Below are 20,892 nucleotides of genomic sequence, written 5' to 3'. Positions count from 1 at the left end.
TAGTGGTTTATATGAGTATATATAACGCATAAAACAAAAATCTGGCCAATTAAATCGTTGACTGTGGTCAACAAGAAAAAACAAATTACGTTGAATGTTAAAAAGTTTTAGTATATCCGCCGCAAGTGAGGAGAGTCGAGTAAGACGTCACATGGGAAAGACATAAGCGAAAGACAGCAAGGTTGGAAATTTTTGCAGTCGGGAAAGACAAACATAGGCTCCATGGTTGCTAAGGAATCAAGGATAATTGAGATGTCAGGAAAGACACATGCTCCATCGTTTTATTCTCCTCTATTCTTTCTCGCAGTGATAGACGGGTGTTTGGATCTTGGACAACGGAGTCCATTGTTTCCCATAGTTTTTGCTCCAAACTTTCAAAACTGTGATGCCTGAGTGGGCGTTGTTTCGCCAGAGAGATGTTGATGCCAAAAGGAGAAGTTTTTTGCCAAGTCGAGATTCCATTCTCTACAGAGTGAAGTGTTTTATCCAAGTAAGGATTCCTTTGTAATCTTTTCTCCTGATTTTATATCTTGCATATTTTGATTTTCATACTATATTAATATATTTTAATATACTTAGTTAAATAAAAATCGTTACAGTTACATTATTAATAATTTATTATACTAGCATATAATAGTAAATTAGTAATAGTCTATTACTCTTAAATTTCTAATAATCAGTAACAGTCTTACCTTTTTTACTATACTAAATTTATTTATTTACTATAGTAATTAGATAAATATTAAAAAACTTTAAAACAATAACATGTATCAGTAAGTGTAAGTCAATAACTCATAAACTTATACTAACTGTGATCAAATTTTAATTTATAATCTTTGATTTCTATGTATCTAATAATTTTTTATCTTTCAATTTGCAAACTTGCAGTGTCAATTTTTAACTATAAGAAATGGCTGGTGGTAGATAGAAAGACCCTGTTGGGTGGATATTTTGCAACTGAGAGTTTTGGGTAAAAATCCAGTTGCAAAATAGGATGACCAGCCACAGCGTGTGAGACAGAGTCTCTCCTACCTTAAAAGGAAGGCTCCCCCTTTCATTGTTCCTTGGATCAACTCAAGGTAAGCGAGAAGTCAAGAGATTTTTATAAAATGGGTGTTACCAATATCCTTTCTTCTTATCTTTCGAGAAAGAATGCACTTACTCGTGGAGCGAGTAATGGGCAGGGTGAATCTTTAACTACAATTCTATATGAAAAGCTTTACAATTAGGGCACAAAGACTCCTAAAAGTAAGAATAATTTAACTATTTTATGAACTAATGTTAGAAATGGAAAAAGAAATCTGTAAATAAGCAATACCAGGAAAGAATCTAAGTGAGTAAATGAATGAAAAGATATTACCATAAAATAGGAGAGAGAAAGCTTCAAGCTCCAACACCATGAGACAAGATATTTGGAAAGGGGAAAGCAAAGAAAACCCCTTGTGACATTATGAATGAGGCATGAAAAGCCTAAGAAGGAAGAGAGAGAGAGATAGAGAGCAATGCTCATACAATAATTGAGAAGAGGAAGAAACCTCATTGTTAAATGAGAGAAGAGGGTCATCTCTTAAATAGAGATGAGAGAGAGGAGTTAGAATGTAACTCCCATGTCTATGAATGCCACCATTCATAAGTGTGTGAGGCCAAGTGTGAGATTCCTCTTAAGGAGGAATAATCTAAAATTAGAAATTACAATATATATTTGTCCTCACATATTCCACTAGATGACAAAATAAGATGTAGTGGAAAAAGGACAAAAAAGAAATATATTAGGATACCTTGGCTTATATCCTAATATATTACAACAATAAAGAACGGAGTTCTAACCTTGGTTTATAAATACACCAAGGAAAGATTACAACTTCTAACAACTAAGAAAGAAGTATAAGCTACAAACAAAGCTTCTAGCTATATATTTCCATAACTGCTCCCAGTCAAAGCTTCGGCTTTGATTGCTTCTTAAATCACTATGTTTTTTTATTAAACACACAATAATAACATGAATCAAGACAATAAGCACAAATTACAATCAAAGCTTCTAATTTTCTCTATTACAATTGCTTCCAGTCAAAGCTTCGAATCCAATTGCTTCTTTTTATTCACTTTTCTCCCAAATTCGTACTACACAATCAAAGTTATGCTTGCACAAATGTGGCAAAGCTTTCTTGCATACAACAAAAGATGATTTTTACAATGAGGCACTCCTTTATATAGGCACAGGAGTTGAGAAAAAAGATGGAGGAAAAAGTGGGAGCAACTCAACCAACTTTGACCTAGTCCAACTAAAAGAGAAAATATATGGTTAAATGCAACTACACGTGCAACTAGCATTACATATTTTATATACATATGTAACTTGCATTACATGTAATTACACATCTTCATGTAATACATTAGGATACCTTGGCTTATATCCTAATATATTACAACAATAAAGAACGGAGTTCTAACCTTGGTTTATAAATACACCAAGGAAAGATTACAACTTCTAACAACTAAGAAAGAAGTATAAGCTACAAACAAAGCTTCTAGCTATATATTTCCATAACTGCTCCCAGTCAAAGCTTCGGCTTTGATTGCTTCTTAAATCACTATGCTTTTTTATTAAACACACAATAATAACATGAATCAAGACAATAAGCACAAATTACAATCAAAGCTTCTAATTTTCTCTATTACAATTGCTTCCAGTCAAAGCTTCGAATCCAATTGCTTCTTTTTATTCACTTTTCTCCCAAATTCGTACTACACAATCAAAGTTATGCTTGCACAAATGTGGCAAAGCTTTCTTGCATACAACAAAAGATGATTTTTACAATGAGGCACTCCTTTATATAGGCACAGGAGTTGAGAAAAAAGATGGAGGAAAAAGTGGGAGCAACTCAACCAACTTTGACCTAGTCCAACTAAAAGAGAAAATATATGGTTAAATGCAACTACACGTGCAACTAGCATTACATATTTTATATACATATGTAACTCGCATTACATGTAATTACACATCTTCATGTAATACATCCTCTTCAATTACAAACATGAAAGAAGAAGAAAGAAGACAGAAGAGAAGGAAACAATCCTGGAGGGCCTTGTATTTGATGATGAAATCTCGGATTATCATAGGATCAAGAGTTCCTATACTTTGTACTGTTGCATTCATCTTGATAACCATGATGTTGCATCTTTTGATAACCTCTGACTTTGATAAATTGTCCGTTGTCATGTGGAAACTTGATGTGATCTAGCTTTTCTCGCTCAAGTTGTCATGAATTCTCCTCTATAGATTGGCACATTTCGGATTCTCTAACACTTTGAAAACCTTCTCAATGGTGTCTGGATGTAAACTCGGAACAACTTTCCATCAGCACCTTTACTTCTTTTTTTTTGACATAAAGTGTTTGGTCAATAGGAATGCGAGCAAATGAAGATTATTGATTTCCAAAATGTGACTTGGGCTTTAAAGATGTCATTGCACGAAAAATGGATTACATGTAAATGCAACATGTAATGAGGAATGAAAAGTGAGATGACATGCAAATGTGGATAATGGACGAGCTTTTACATGTAAGTGCAAATGGAAGAGATGCAAAGCATGTAATGACATGGGAAGTGGAAAAACATGTATTTGCTCATGGAGGCGCGAATGCATATGGAGAGGGGAGAATGAAAAATGAAAGCGGTAAATGGGATTACATGGATATGCGGATGGCGAATGGAATGAAAAACATGTTATCACATTTTGTTGAGTGAGAAATGAAGTGTTGTGACATGGAAACGAAATGTGGAATATGACGATACTTTCGCATGTAATGAAGCAAAAACAAGTGCTTGGGAAAGAACTTGCAATTTCTCCAAGTGGAGAAAATCGGCAAGCAAACACAAAACATAAAAAAACAAAAGAAACAACACACCTTCGGAAAATAACTCAAACATGCCAAGATGCAATGCACTTCAAAACTCAAATTTGAAATTGGGACTTCGGAAAGAACCAAAAACATGAAAATGAATAAAAACTTCATATTTAAAGGAAAAATCCACTTTCCATGGCAAAGATTTTCACAAATGGCACCATGAAGTAATTTCATGCATAAAATCAGCAAGATAAGCATGAATTAAATAGCAAGGAGGAAAAAGTCCACTTACATGAAAATTTAGTGCCAAATATGAAGGAAAAAGATGCTCCAATGTTTGCAAAATTCTTCAAAAATGGTAAGACCTTTTCCAACTTTGCAATTCGAATGGGAGAGAGCAGCAAACAAGGGATTCTTGTTAGAAGATGCCATAACGTGCCCTAAAAACACTCCAAGATCCAACGTTTTTGAAGGTTCATGTTTGCAAGACGTTTTTGGTAAAAAAACATGTTTACTCATGTTGTAAGATCAAAACGTTTTGATCATTAAACCTCAAAACATGAACTACAATGCAATGTAATCCCCAAAAGATGCCAAATCAATTTGATTGGGAGGAAAAACATGCATTAAAATGGATTTTCTTGCAGATTTCTTCAAAAACGTGATCCATTATGAAATTCAAAAACGTTTTTGAGGTAAATGAATCCATTTTAGAAGCAAGGAAACTCATTGCCATCCAAAAACATTTCAAATGGAACAAATCCCATGCAAATTCATTGAGAAAAACTCAAGTTATAAGCAAAAATGGAGGTATTTGGAGTTTTCTTCAAAAACATGCCCAAGGATTGAGCCCCACAAACAATTTTCAGCATGTTAAATCCATTCTTGATGCAAAGAAAATCATTGTCAAGGAAAAAGGTCTTCAATGGAGAAGATTTCATGCAAATCCACCAAGTAAATCTCAAGTTATGAGCAAAATCAGATTCTTGGAGGCCAAATCCATGCTTTCCTCTTTAAATCAGAATTCTTGGGATGCATAGCATATTTTAAAACATGCAACAAATTAAAATCGGACCTTTTGGGATCACTAGCATGTTTTAAAATATGCATCCAAGTAAAATCAGAACTTTTTGGGTGCATAACGTGTTTTAAAACATGCAAGTCATCAAAATCGGACCTTTTTGGGTCACTTGCATATTTTAAGTTCCATCTCACTTTTTAGATGCAAAGACATGAAAACTTGACTTTTCATGTCATAGCATCAAAAATGTCCACTTATGATGAACTTTTGATGTAATGACATCAAAAAGGTCCACCAAAGTAAACTTTATATGCAATAAAATGTAAAAAGTCCACTTTTGATGGATTTTACATGCATTTACATATAAAATGTCCACTTATGAAGACTTTAAGTTATTTTATTCACTTAAAATTATAAAAATGTTACAAAATGGGTTATAAACTATATTTATTTATCATATTATGAAATATAATACATAAACATCATTTTAAAGTAACATTTAAATAAGCATTTGATCTTTAAAACCAAAAACTAAAATGAAACTATATAGTTATATAGTTACTTTAAGTGAAAAATTAAAAAGTAACTCAACTTAAAATTATAACATAAAGTGCACTATAGTCACTTTAAGTTATAAATTTAAAGTAAAAGTAACTTAAAAACATAACAAAAAGTGAATATAATGTTATAATTTTCAAAAAGTGAATGTCAATTTGAAAATATAACATCATCTTTTTAATTCGTGCTGTTGCACCTAAAATGTCCACTTTTGAGGCATTAAAACGGACATAACTCCTGATTGACAACTCTGATTCACCTCTAGGTTAGACCGAATTGAAAGGAAAAATGAAAGGCATGACATGAGCAAAACCAAAGGACTAAAAATAAGCTAACGCAAACTCAAAAATAAAGAACGGACGATGAAGGCTTCAAAAATCAAGCAAAAGCTCGATAGAAAGCAAAACGAAAAAGACTTGGCGAAGGCCTCTAGTAAAACAATTTGATATTTGAATTGAAATGGATCAATCGATCAACATTAAACAATTAAATATCAAATTCAAGCTTAAAGAAACGTGAAACTAGCTTGGAAAAGTTCCGTGCTGCTACCAATATTTTAAGATGACAAAATGCAGGACAACAGACCCTTTATGGAAATATGGGATCCTAGGGGCAAACAAAAGAGATATCCAATGTATCCATTGCCTTAAAGAGATGACTTCAAGCATAAGTCGATCGAAACATCATCTTCCCAAGATTTCATACAATGATATTACTGTTTACACTGTGTGAGATGTGTCCAAAAGAGGCTACAAGAGAGGCTTTGACAAGCCTTTAAATATATGAACAAAGTAAGGCAGATTAAAAAAGCACATTTGAGGCCATGGCAGCCCCAATGGGGATTTTTAGTTCTATAGCATCACAAACAAGTGGAGAGCTTCTTCTCCTATTGGGCCTCAGATACGAGGATTAGGAAGTGTGGGTGGGTTTTTATCAGACTTTTGGGTTCCACGCAACACTCCTAGTGTTCAACCTAGCTTGTTGGGCACTACATGGAACAAGGAGATACCTAATAAGACAAAGGTGGGAATTACAAGATTTTGGATCCACAATGATATTCCCTTCAATGCTTTATGTAGTTTGTATTGGAATCAAGTGGTCACTTCTATTTCTTTATCTGGTAAAGGGTTCAAGCCCCCAACTCGTTATGAGGCGAGTGGATCGGTGTTAGACGATAAGGTAAAAAACATTCATCAACTTGTGGAAGAGCATAGAAAATTTTGGGAACAAAAAGGTTGAACCATTATATATGATGGGTAGACAGATGGCAAGAATAGGACGCTCATCAACTTTATAGTTGCTTCAAGGCAACAATTGATATTTCTAAAATCAGTTGATGTCTCTGATCAAGTAAAAAATGCAGAAAATTTGTGCACCATGTTGGATGAGGTGGTAATGGAAGTGGGAGTGGCTAATGTCATCCAGATTGTGACTGATAATGCAATTGTGTATGTGGGAGTCTGTAGAATTTTGATGGAGAAGCATCCAACATTATTTTGGAGCCCTTGTGCTGCCCATTGTCTTGACTTGCTCCTTGAGGACCTAGGGAAACTAAGTTGGGTGGAGAAGGTGGTTTAAGATGGAAGGAATATTGCGAAATACATCTACAATCATACATGGATCTTGAGTCTTATGAGAGAGCACACCAGCAGCAAGGATCTTGTATGAGTAGGGCTCACACGCTTTGCTACTAATTTTTTAAGCTTCCAAAGCGTATCTAAGACATTGTTAGACTTGAGGCGTACGTTTCTTGATAAAGAAATGGTTAGAGAGTCCTTATGCCAATAAGCCCAAAGTAGAGAAGATTGTGAGGATTGTGTTTGATGCTAGCCTTGAAAAGCTAATGGAGGAGATCCTCAAAGTAAGTTTTCAAGTCTTCATTGATGATTTAGTATTTAATTTTGATATATATTTCATTGGCTGATTTTTGCATTTTTTTTTATGTTCAGGTGTTAGAACCGTTGGTGAAGGTTTTACAAATTGTGGATGGGGATAAAAACCCCATGCGGTTTCTATACAAGGCAATGGATAGGGCCAAAGAGGCCATGCAACACTTATATAGGTTAAATGAGACCAAATATCGACCCATGTGGAACATCATTGGTCGTAGGTGGAACCAACAACTCCACCAACATATTCATGCAACTGCCTATTACTTGAACCACAAGTTCTATTTCTCAAATACTTTTAGAGCAGATGTAGAGGTTCAAATTGGCTTGGACACATGTACTCGAAGATTGGTTGCTGATTTGAGCCTCTGAGACCTCATACTTGATGAGTTGCAAAGCTACAAGAGGGAATAGGGGCCATGGTTTTCTTCTCCTGATTGCAAATGTAGGAGATACACTTTGTAGCCAGCTAAAAACGAACATTTGTTTAGTTTTATCATGCCATTCATTTCGCTCATGAAGTTTATTGGAAGTTTTACCACCTCATAAATGATTCCTTTTGATCCTTGCAAATTTGTGGTGGGAAGATCATGGTGCCACAATGCCTAATCTTCAAAAGCTTGCTATCTAAATTTTATCACAAACTTGTACTGCTTTTGGCTATGAGAGGAGCTGAAGTACCTTTCAAAACATACAAAGAAACGTAATAGGGTGACTCAAGAGTCAAAAGTGCTTGAATGACTTGGTTTGTGTGAAGTACAAACTTCGCTTGCATGAGAAGGAGGAAGGAAAAGCTTCATATGAAGCACTTGATTTGGATAACATTGATCCATATTCAACAGATTGACTTGCTCCTCCTGATGGTGGGGATGCAAATGCTGATGTGGCTGATCCTATATTGACAGATGAGCAACTAGCTGAGTTTGAGACGGAGGCAGATGATCAAGATGCGGATTTGGTAACACGTGAGGAGGAACATGAGCTTGGTTATCCATCAACGGCTTATGTTGAGCCTTAGGCACCTATTCAGCCACATGTTGAGGATGTTGCCACAGCAACTACTTTGCCACCATCCACCCAACAGCAATGATCTTTTTTGAGCTTTACTCATAGATGCAATTTATGATTGCTATTTTTAATTTTCATTGATATCGAAACTTAATATGTATCCAGAAGTGTAGTTTCATTGAGTTTGACTTCTATATGTATTTAACTTATTTATATTCAAATGTTCTTCTAGTTTTTTTTTGGTATATGATTATGTCAATGTGTTAATCTTTCTAGTTTTAGTTGCTATGAGTTATTGTTTAATTTTAACATGTGGTGGATATCTGAAATCATTATATGTTATATAAATTTGGTGTGTATGTAATATGTATGCACTTCTAAGAATATTTTAAAAAATTGTATATTTTCAAATGTTCGATAAAGTGTCGATTTATTGCCTAATTTTTCGCAGAGTTTTTGCCAATTCCGTGATTTTCAAAAAATTTGGGTTGGCCAAGAAATTGCCGAAATCAAATTTTTTAATTACGATATAGAGGACCAAATTGAACATATTGTATATAACACAACAAGATTCTTTTTTTTTAGATGCACCATTATTATTAGCTACCTCTTCAACTCCTACAATACAAGGCTATTTTAGGGTTGCTAAAGTTCATATGAAGAATAAGGCATCTTCCAAAGCTGAGGCAAAAATTAGAGCTCATAGATATATAATAAAATGAATAAAGAGTTGCATTCATTAGTCATTCTTGGGACTTATAAATAGAGTTTGAGAACCTCTTTTGAAATCTTGAAGTCTATAGCAATAAAATTTGCTACCAGCCTAGATTTTCATGCTAATTGAACAACTAAGCAGAATGTTTGAGAGTACTAAGCAAAATGTTTGAGAGTACTAATCAGAGTTTTGAAAGAAGCATAAGTAACAAATGGAAGAACAATCAATAACCTGCACTTTATGGATTATACAAATTTTTAGTGACAATGGAATAAAATAATTAAAACCTAAGCACCCTCTAGCTTCTTTCAACACATTACAATCAACCAGAAGAGTACAATGCCATACATGCTTTACAATTTCATGAAACATATAGGCTTTTCATTAACACAAAGGATAAACAAGACAACTAACTACAAAGGGGCTTGAACAATTTAGGAGAAACTAACTGGATGACCAATAAATCATCTAGTTACATAAGCCCTGCAAGAGATAACAACGTGGTCACCATATTGCCAGCTGATCTAACCCTCAGTGTACCCTATTTGGATGCAACTGCACCCTTATGTTGTGAGTACAGCCTGGTATGAGGCTCATCTTTAGATCTTGCCTATTTTGTGGCTTTCTATTATTATGGTTCGTTGTTGCTAGTCTAGATTTAGTTAATGTTGGTTAATGTATTCACATAGCTTAATGTTAGTTAATTACATCCTTGTCCCAAGAAATTGTACTTGTTCCAACCATGTCTTTCTGTCTAAAGGTGGTGTTCTTGTTCTAGAGGTGGATAACTAGAAAGCTAATGGTCTAATGTGGTCATTTTAAGGTTAGTATGATGATGTTTTACTTTCCTGCATTGAGTCTTAGCGTGTTTGTATGGCTTTTATGTCAAAACTTTTTGGTTTTGGGACTTCTTTATCTGTAGTTCGACCTTTAAACACCTCCATTAGCAATGTGCATGGATTTTCACCCCTAATGTGCCTAATGCCCTTGCATTTTCTATTTGCTTGTGAGAAATTCACATATCACTCCAACAAAAAAATTCGGTGCTTATGCCAATGCAAGTCGTCTCAATTTTCTTCTATTACCTTGTTAACTTATCATTTGACATAATTCATCAACATTGTTACTTCTGGCTTAACCATTTAGCTCGGTAACTATGATAAATTGTCCTAGCAAGCTGGTTACCATTGGCCCTCATAGTCATCACTTATGCTTCGATTTATCCCCCCAATATACTCATTTAAATGGTTATCATCTAGTGCTTGCCTTGCACTCCTATTTACCTAGAAACATGTCAATAATGCATGGGTAGCACACAATGGCTAGATCACTTATGCTCACCTTTATTATATGACTAAGATGCTCAATTGTTAGATCTACTCTCCCTCAACCCAAAATTTCAAATCTACTCAACTACCTACAAAACTTTGAATTCACGTGCCTTAAAGATTTCTGATACTCAAAACATTGCTAGAAATCGCCGACCTTATCCATGCCTTCAAGCAAAATGATTTCAAAAGGAAACACATCAATAGAGCTATCAACTTAGCCAAATTGTTGAGAGGTATAATAAGCTAGCAGTCTTGGATCATAAACCCTAAATTGGATTGCTAGTTTATTTGTGTATGGTCTTTTAAATGCCATAGTTCAAAAGTACAAATATTTCATCTTCTACTTAGTGCTATAAGAAAAATTGCTATTGCAGATAATCGTGACGCTTTCCCCTCTCAATGCACCCACATTACTTCCCTTACTTTGTCCAAGGTCTCCCCAATAATACTACTAAGATCCTCATTAAACAAGGTCTTTTTTGAACCTTCAAACCCATTTGTACCCTAAGGAATCACATCCCTTCTTCCAAAGATCCCCAAAAGCTTCTTCTCAACCTTGGTGTTTACAAAGTGATTTCTTTTGGTGCCACTACCTATATAGGTGAAATTAGAGCTCTATTAACACCTAGAAAAGAGCATTGAGCAGATTTTAGAATGAAAGAATCAAAAAATCAGGCCTTGAAGGACACTATCATAAAACTAAGCCCCGTATCCCGTATCCCATTTGAATACATCCAAATATTATCCAAAGAACACGACAATTGTAAAAGGAAGCTCTTTGAAACCATTAGGGTTTGTTTGGTTCATGGAATTTAAAAAACCAGGATTTCTACAAACCTTGGTTTAGCCAAATCAAGGTTTTGCAAATCTTCATTCCGATTTTTGGGATTTTACTTGAACAATTTGTTTGACTCAAAGGATGCGTGTAAAGGCACATTTTTATGTGTAAGCTTGGAGTTGAAGGCAAATTTCAAAAAGTAGTCTAATCTATTGTTTTTACACCCCTTAAAAAACATAACCAAGTTTTGATTTTCAATTCCTACTTGCTAGTAGGAAGTTGAAAAACCTGGTTTTGAGGCAAAATTGGAAGTCTGGTATGCTAATTCCATTTTGCCAATTTTGAGACAAATGCAAAAAATTTCAAATTCGGATTTTGAAAAAGCCATTTCATATCATCTTCCAGGAACCAAATGGACCCTTATCGCTCTTCTAACCTTATCCGAGATGGCGGTCAAAATTTAGGTTCTCTTGGCATAGTGTCAAGCCCTTTACTCAAGAATCTACCCCCAACGACTATTAACAATAACTATTTGTATCCTACAAGCAATTTACTACTACAATCATCCTCCTTGTAGTTTGATGCTTGGCTTCCACATTGACAACTATATTAAAACAACCTTAAAAGGGGCCAGCACTACTCACTCACTAGAGAATCTACATAACAACGGTTTTCAACGTAGACTATTGCAAAGGCCTACATAACCATGCAAGTGGTTAGGTAAATGACAGTTGTCTTCACCCAAATTTGATGGAATGAACAAATTTGGCTATCAAACTCTCTTGTTGTCATCACGATCAAAAACAATTAAAACACCTTCACAAGTCCTCCACAAAGTTCTAATCTAGGTCTTTTATGTTGGACAGTGGGTCAAAGCCCATAATTGCTTCCCAAACCACTTTAGATCCTCCAAAATGGATGGAAGTGGTCTTAGGATACTGGTGGAAAGGTCAAGTTACCTGAATTTCCACCTAAAAAATTTCAATCTTTCCCAATAACATGCTTTGAGTCTAAAACTGCCTCTAAATCTTCCTCAGCAATGTGTTGCATCAACTAAATCTACCTATGTGTTGCATCTAAATCTAGCTCCAAATCTTACCAAACAATATACACAAGATCTAAAACTGCAGCCAAATCCTCCACAACAATATGCATTGGGTCTAAACGAGGTAGTACATTCCACAATTTGAGCAGATATCTCTTATTGGCAATCCTTTCCTATAATCAAATAACATTGGTTAACTCGTGGAATTTTAACACCAAACTTTGGTTAAACACCAAACCGATTGTTTAAACAACCACAAAAAACAAAAACAAAACTAACCCTAACCAATCAACTAAATGATTAAATTACTAGTTTACTTAGTAGGGTTAGCATCCACAAGAAAAAGCAGCATTTTCTTCCAAAAATAAAAATATGAAGACCCAAATACAATCCTAAAGAAAACTATAACAAAATTAACCCCATCGTAGGATAAAATATTAAAAAACAGAAAACCCTAACCGTCACCAATTAACCATATGATTTAGGGTTAGAATTAAGGTTATAATATTCTCACTTATAGATAGACTTTGAGAGGCTAAGCTATAATTGAAACCTTATCCCTCAGATATTGTGCAACTAAAGCAAAACAGGGGTTTGAAATTTGAACTTTGAACTTGAAGAAACAATTTAGAAATGTGTGTCATTGTGCCCTAGATAATCATCAACAAAGTCTGATTTGATTCTCGCAATCACGGAAAAGCATGCAAATTTGTTTATTCCTGACTTAAAGTGTAAAAATGTAAGTTTGGTATAGCTTTTCTTTAAGAATTTGGTGTCCCTAAACTTTGAGAGCCAATGCTGCGACTATCTAAAATCAAAAATTCCCAAGCTCACAGAGAAAACTGGTTGTTTTTTTAATTACATGCATATAAAATGTAATATTTTCAATGACCTGCATTAAATTTGAAGTATGACTTGCATTCACCCAGTTTCTTGAATAAATTGGGCATGATGATTTATAACCACATAGTTTTGGGGACAGTTACATATTAATAAGTGGTTATATGCATTGTTTTGCATTTTCTATTACTCTACCTTGTGTTTTATTCTGGCAAGTCATGGAAACTTAGGTGATTGATGCACTTCTCTCCATCCTCCATGAACGTGCTAGCATGCATTGAAGGTACACAATGATGTATTATACTATTGCAAATCATCTTGAGCCTCGTAGACAACATGTTCAAAGTTCCCTTGCTATATTATCACATATAGTTGTATTCTCCACCCTATGGCTCTCTTATGACAAGATTTGGTTGGCTATTATGCTTTGGGTGGTCTCTCACAAGGTACAGAGGCTCAAAAATTATTTGACTTGCTCTATTCCTCCATGGTAGTGAGGTCATGGCCTCAACTTGTTTGTTGTATGGACTTTGTGTCATGCTAGGCAGATTAATCATCCTATTAACATGGTCCTTCTAACATGCAGGAATATATAAGCAATGTGGAAAACCTGATATTGATTTGACACACTTGAGTTCCCTCCATGCATCACCATGGTTAAAAAGACTGTATCTGTCCTTTGGAGTTTGAATCTGGTTGGTTGACGGCAATGTTGTAGAAAAGAGAAGAAAAAAGAGTTGCAATTTGTTGTCTTATGTCCTGTAACCCTGTTTAGAATTAGTTTGAAATGTTGCTGATGTTATCGTAGTGGAATGTGTCTAATATGCAGCTTGTCATCTATTTGAACATCCTCAAGATTAGTAGGTTGGCTTTTCAGAATCTAGTTTTCTCTCCTAATCACACTTATTGGTTTGAGCATTGTCCTCGATTAGTTGGACAACTGGAAGACCGTTAAAACCCTTGGAAAGCCTTTGCAAAGCATATTCTCAAAAGGAATAAAAATCTTATGTGGTTGCTTTTGGATTACTAAGGTAGATTAAAATATTTGTGTTGTGATTTCTTTTTCTTTTTTAATTTGCATAAGAAGAGCATATCTTCTGAATGTGGCTGCTAAGCATACTCCTTGTCACCATCTTCAACATGTCTTATTTTTATTGGATTCACTTTGACCTTTGGTCTAAAATTTAAACTCACACTCATCACAGGTTTAAGCATCTCTGTGTTATATATTAAATTTGGCACCATACCATCACAATTACTAAACAATATATAAATCTTTAATCAATTCACTCTTAGTAATCCTTTCGACACAGTATGATCTCATTGCTTTAGCAATACAATCACTCATGGGGCATTGCAAGCATCATCCATGCTGTAATATGCATTGTTGTTCTTTCTGCATTGCCACATGAAATCAAGGACTAAGCTTCAACAACTAAGGAAAGATATATCTTTAGGTCACCTATATTATTGCATACCTGCTTAATGAGTTGTAAACTGTCAGTAAAGACAAGTCATCATAATGGATCTAACTAGCAGTCAAAAATGGAGTTCTCTTACACATTGGGTATAGCTGTCTCAGAATTCATTGTTTCATCATTTCTCTCTGATTGTCTAAAAGAGCATCTCAAGGAATAACCCCCAAAGCCCAAAAAAAACAATCAAGGAACTATTATCAATCCTTCCTAATCATAATTTACACTTTATCTACCTTAAGTTGCCACTTTATAGCTTGGTGTGCCACAACTTTAAGAGCCAACACAGCCACTATCTACTCCAAACTTAGTCTGACCTAAGAAGAATTCAGGCGCTTATATTTGGACAGTTCTTTCAGACAAATTCAAATATCCAATAACCATAGGACAAATTTTACAAAGGCAATAACTATGGGAGAAATAAAAGTAAGGGCCCTACCTTCAACCAATTTCTTGTAATGATTAGGACAGAGAACATACATACTAGATCAACCAAAAGTGTTTAACAGAAACAGAATCAGAAAACTCTGGAGGTCAGCAGTTAATAACTAATTTATTCTAAAGCATAACAAATGGTCTAGAGGCATATTTCCAGACCAAATGGACAGAAGAAAACTAGAGAAAACTAAGAAAACATATTGAAAAACACCAATGGAAGAAGAAAAATGGATTACAATTGTACGGAAATTTCCAATGAAGAGACACAATAGCTAATGCAATTAAAAACCAGAATGTATGAATTTTCAATTCAAAAGCAAATCATACTAGTCAGAAAGTATTTATCAGAAGTGGAATCAGACATATCCACGGTCAATCTTACTGGGCCATTGATCTGAAAACAAATAGAGGGAAAGTAATTATTACCATCCATTTTATTCCAAAGCATGAAAAATGGTCTAAAGGCTAAATTCTGGACGACCAAATAGAGTGCATACAAGAAACAAAAAGGAAACGCAAGATTTACACAATTGAGATTCAAAATGTTTTTAAAAGAGCTCATTGAAAAGCATTTCTCAATACAGAATCAACAGACACTAATCCAAAGGAAATAGATTTTGAGTTATTAAACAATTGAAATATATCCAAAACTGCAAATGCAACACATAACCCTTTGGTCGATGACTTGACTAAATGATCTCAAATAAAAACATTTGTTCTTAGCTAAAGACCAGTATGTCTTAAGATGCCAAGCACAGAGACTATAAAATGAAAAGCCTCAATCAAGATTCTCAAACAAGTATAAAAACAGTTATGCAAGAGCTGCTGATATTATCACAAAAGTCCACAGTCCGGCCTAAACGAGCATGGAGCTCATAAATACTTCCTTCCTGCAAGTTCAGACTTAGTGGACTTTGATGGATTTCTAAGGTGCGATAATATACCACTCTCAACATAGCTCTGTACAAGCCTATACAAAAAAATGGGGCACATCAAGTAATTTAATATACTATCCAAGCAATTCACATTGCAAAATCATCTAATTGCCCTCTTAATGAAGGTGATCTCTCTAATTGAGTTGCATATTTGAGAATTTACCTATCAGACACAGAAGCTTATAAATCTGTAATAAATAGAGTTGTCTTAGAGAAAAACACTTGAATTCTGAATATGACAACAGAATTACGAGTAACTAGACGTTGAAAGAAGCTACACAAAAGAATATTTTCATTATGCACTAATGTTAGCGTATTTTAAAAAAACAAGTACTTCAAATTAGAGAGAGAGAGAGAGACTATTGCTGATTCCATAAGTCTATGGAGATATAAATGAATGGAAATAGACAGAAAATAAATCTGATACCTTACCAAATTTAAGGCAAGCAAATATTCTGTCAGCAACATAAAGCTAGTAAAATATACTAATGAAAAATAAGCAAAAGGCAATTTTGTACTACATAAAGACAGATCAAAAATCTTTGAAAAGTATACCATGACCAATGAGATGAGATAAATAATCTTCTGGCTTTTTTAAGTATTCTTTGTCCAGACAAGGCAATGACCATGTCACTTTAAGAAAATGAAGATCTCTAACAGCCTCCACCCAGAAGATTTTCCCTGGCTCCCAAACAGGTCCATCCTTGTGGAAATTCAACTTTTCAAGGCCACCTTTTCTAACATTGCTGAACATCTCCACAACCCATTCCTCTAATGCATCCAATGGCTCTGCCAATTCCACATTTACCATATTAATGACAAAAGATAAGTACAAATAACGATCATTCCAGCAACAAGAAATACTCAACTTCCCACTCACCACCACCAATTACAGCAAGCTTCATCCGCCCAGCCAAATAAGTCTCAGTGTACAAATCTAAAAGTTTTGTTCGCATATCAATGCCTTTAGACATTGGTTCCATCAAGCTTTTCTTGTTACCTGTACGAAAGCCCATCAAATAACATCCTAGTGCATGCATTAAAAATAACTAAGAAACGATGTACATAAAATAATGATTGGTAGCATACCCCATGTAAATCTATTAAAAGGATGCCCTGGGAGAGCAGAATGGCATTGCAGCTGCTGAAGACGACAACTATCACTTTGTAAGACTTGATCAAACTCTGTTGCATATCACATTTTTCAGAAAATTAGGAATGCTTCAGAAACAATTTGATACCTAAAACAAAAACAAAACTTGCAAAAGAAAGTTTGTAAACAAACCTCAAAATGTACGAAAAATCAGTGAGCAAGAACTTTTACAAAAACCACATCTTATATTGAAGCAGATACACTAAGAACAAAACATAAACTATCCACGACACCAACCAGGAAACACATAAAATTTAAAAATATGAAGACTATCAATATGCACCACCTGAATCAACTGCCTGTACTTCACGTTCCATAGCTTCAGCTTTCACCAATGGTGAAATGAAAAACTGGGAAAACCTAGAGAAATTACAACATGAATATTATTTGTAGGATCATGCTTTGTATTTATTAAGATTGATTCTAAACATTTGTCATTTAACCAAGAGCACAGCCTCAAATTCAAAACTTCACATGCATGTGTTATCCTGACAATCACCACCGAACAAAAAGACTAACACAGCATATAGAAAACAAAAAGACATCAATTTGAGAGAGGATTTTGCAAAATAAAAACATCAAATACAATTGAAACGATGCCTATAAAATCCGATAAAGCAAATAAAAAAATTACTATAAATTAAGTGAAAGATAATGTCGAAGTCGACATAATTGACCAATTTCTCTCATCTAATTGTGAGTAAAACCTGTTAAAACCACACAAATTCCATGATTAGTATCGATTAGGACACATTTTGGCTTGTTTGTTTCACATTTTGAAGGCTTTAACTCATTTGGAAGCAACCCAGGACATTATATTGGCGGAAGCCAATCCTTGCTTCAATTTCCTATGACTACAACTACAATCCACACATATTTCATTAGAGACTATGTCAAGTGAGGCAATTAGCCTAACTGGTCTGTGTTACAGTTTCTATCTCTATCCCATATTCCAAAACAATTCAAATATTATATGTATTCTTTAAACAATCTACAGTAGCATTTAAATAATTTTGTATGTTCCCTGTACCACTCGTTGTCATAAATTTACTAAATTGAGTGTTGGCATGGACAAGAGTAGACTACCATGAAATATTGATTAATAAGCCTTATAAAATTACTCTTCCATTTGAGAAAACTATTAATTGAAATAATGAACAGAAATAACAATACATACCAGATACAGTGGTAAAGAATATATCTTTAGACACCATTCCTACAAATTTAGTGCAGGAGAACCAGGGTGAACTGGTGATCAGCAACGACAAAAAATATTTTCAGGCTACTTTCATAATTCTTGGTTAGTTTCGGTTTTATTTTGACTTCTCTCCTTCAGCTTTGCTGACCTTCGTTCTAACCATATTGTCAGCTCCGGACCAGCACTGGAAATGGCACTCAGAAGCCTAATACAAGAAATCCAAACTGCAACTAGCTCTATAACTTTAAATGCGGAAGTATAGATAAGACTCGTGAACTGTTCAATTCCCGTGAAAAATGTGGATAAACTTGATTAGTTTCCCAAGCTGTTGTCTTTTCAAGATCTATTGATTGTCAGCCATTTTCATTAAATTACACGACTGGAAACCCTCAAGTAAATGCAACTGGCTGGTGTAAAGGCAGTCTCCACAACCTTCACTCTGCCTGTGTTGAAATGGGAGTTTTGAAATGGGGTATCGATACCCATCAAGTATAATTCAAAATGACTTTGTTGACAGGCTTCAGAAACTTGCAAACAAATGCAAGTGGCAAGTGTATTTGCAATGCTTCTTTCTTTCATAACTGTCAAACAGGGACTAACAGGGTTAACACCCAAGAAGGGAAGACACTACTCAGCTTCCAAGGAGAATACGTACGGAACAACATCCAAGAAAGGGTAGGCTTTTACAATGTGGAAAGGAAAGGAGCAGCAAAAGTCACTGTGTGGTGAGTGAAAAGGCAGGCCCACGTAGATTGGAGGCAGGTTTGGCGATCATAGCAATGCAGCCAAAGCCAATCGCAATAAAAGAACAATCAAAACCAATAGCAAACAGAAAAGGAGATGAGCATGTGAGTGTTGGTGTGGTCTTTATGAACACTCAACACAGAATAAGCTACGAAAGGTACTCTACCCTCTCTTGAACATAATCTCCAATGCACCAATCTATGTGATCACAAAGTTGACTCCAAGTTCCAAATGTACGCAATTTCACTGTTTGGGATAGACTCGGTTTGATGTATGCGGGTAACCCTAAGGGACATACGCAATTGTTATTACTCAGTTCCAAGCTTTACCCGCCCCTTGAACACTTCTAATTTAAGTTATATTGTTTTGACTTCTTTGGACTTACTTCTACGAAAACATTTGAAAATAAAATGCAAAAGAAGAAAGTTTTAGGAAGGCAATGTTAACCCTAAGCTAATCCTATGAATTCAAGAGACCAATACTGCAAAAGTGAAATCAAAGCTATCTTTTCTTTATCAATTTAAACAACTAAACAGAAACCGTGCAATCCTTTAAGGTACCTAATAGATTTTCACATTACTTGTGTTCACCAACATTTAGAACAATGAACAAAGCAATAGAACATAAATTAATCATTCAAGAGCTCAAGCTAACCAGCCATAAAAAATGTAAATATACAATTTTTCCATAAGCAATACTTTCAACCCTTTATTCATCTACTAATAACTTACAAAATAAATCCATTCTACTGAGAAACAAGAAACCATGCTAACTTGCAAACAAGTATTCACCTAACTTCAATGGATGTTACTCATTACTTAAATAGTATATTTGCAACAATTTCTCTTGTAATCTCCTTTGAGAAATTAAAGGACTTATATAGAGGCCCCAAGTACAATGGGTGCCCAGATTGATGAAAGATCAATGGCCAAAGATTATTCTAGGGTTTAAAAAGCATATTGCAAAAAAGAGAGTATTCTTGTTATGAAGAGAGAACCAATAAGAAATTAGATGACACATAATCATTCAACAAACTATCCTCTAGAATTTAATTTCCCTTATCTCTTTCCTTGATGGCATATTCGATGAATATGGTCATCACTAAATCAAGCTCCTCCATTGTGACACTTGGCAAGATGTCATGTTGAAGATCTACCACGTTCAAACTTTTTGCACATGCATCACAAAATTTTGCCGTATCAACTTCCTGTGGGATATTATTCATGAAGACCATGAGGGAAAGAAGATTATCCTAGTGATTTCTCTTGATGGACTCTAGCTCTTAAAAATTAGTAACTTTTAAATTATACTTCAGCTCTTCTAAATAATTTTTAGATTATTCCTCTAGTGTCATCACAATATTTAGTTGAATTTCGATGATTCTTCCCCAAATAATCCAAGCAAATTGGGAGTTGGCTTTGCAATTCGTGTAGGAGGCATGTATTGGTTTTAGGATCTTCTATATCAATTCACTTCGCAACAAACAATCAAGTAGAGGCTCTTGCTCTTCTTTTTGGTTTAAAGGCAACATCAAATTTGGGTTTTACCAATTTACACATTGAAGGGGACTTGACCTTGGTCATTCATTCAGCTAAGACTTGGACTTCAATTAACTAAAAAATTGGTTATATCATGCAGCTAGCCCGCAAAATTATAGCTGGATTTCAAAATGATGTTATTGGACACACCTACAAAGAAGGCAATATGCTTGTGAATTTGTTTGCGAGCTTGGCCGCAAAAGATGTGGAAATCTTGTTGCATGATTGCTTTGATTGCCTTGCTGATTTTCTTCATTTGGCAAGTATCCTAATAATGAAAGAGTTCCTCACAGCTAATGACTCTCAAATCCTCCACATCATCATTCTTAATGATTTATTGACAACATGGCATGTGATCCACTCTGAATTGGTATGGAC

The 20,892-nt window shown here is 34.8% G+C and overlaps 1 protein-coding gene across 1 annotated transcript in view; it reads right to left on the bottom strand.

The window, feature by feature from the left end:
- Positions 1-20,892, bottom strand: part of LOC149550229 (Insulinase (Peptidase family M16) family protein) — a 245,853-nt gene that overhangs the window by 150,483 nt on the left and 74,478 nt on the right. Inside the window, exons 5-8 of the mRNA XM_089793326.1 lie at positions 17,321-17,394; positions 16,971-17,066; positions 16,762-16,881; positions 16,437-16,670 (exon numbers count right to left, since the gene is read on the bottom strand). Coding sequence (XP_089649452.1) covers positions 16,437-16,670; positions 16,762-16,881; positions 16,971-17,066; positions 17,321-17,394 — 524 coding nt within the window. The remainder of the gene's footprint in view (positions 1-16,436; positions 16,671-16,761; positions 16,882-16,970; positions 17,067-17,320; positions 17,395-20,892) is intronic.

The sequence above is a fragment of the Cupressus sempervirens genome, chromosome 7 (assembly GCF_028749045.1).
Source record: "Cupressus sempervirens isolate cs-2001-9-10 chromosome 7, ASM2874904v1, whole genome shotgun sequence".
Classification (NCBI taxonomy): Eukaryota; Viridiplantae; Streptophyta; class Pinopsida; order Cupressales; family Cupressaceae; genus Cupressus; species Cupressus sempervirens.
This window is presented reverse-complemented; position numbering and strand designations above follow the sequence as displayed.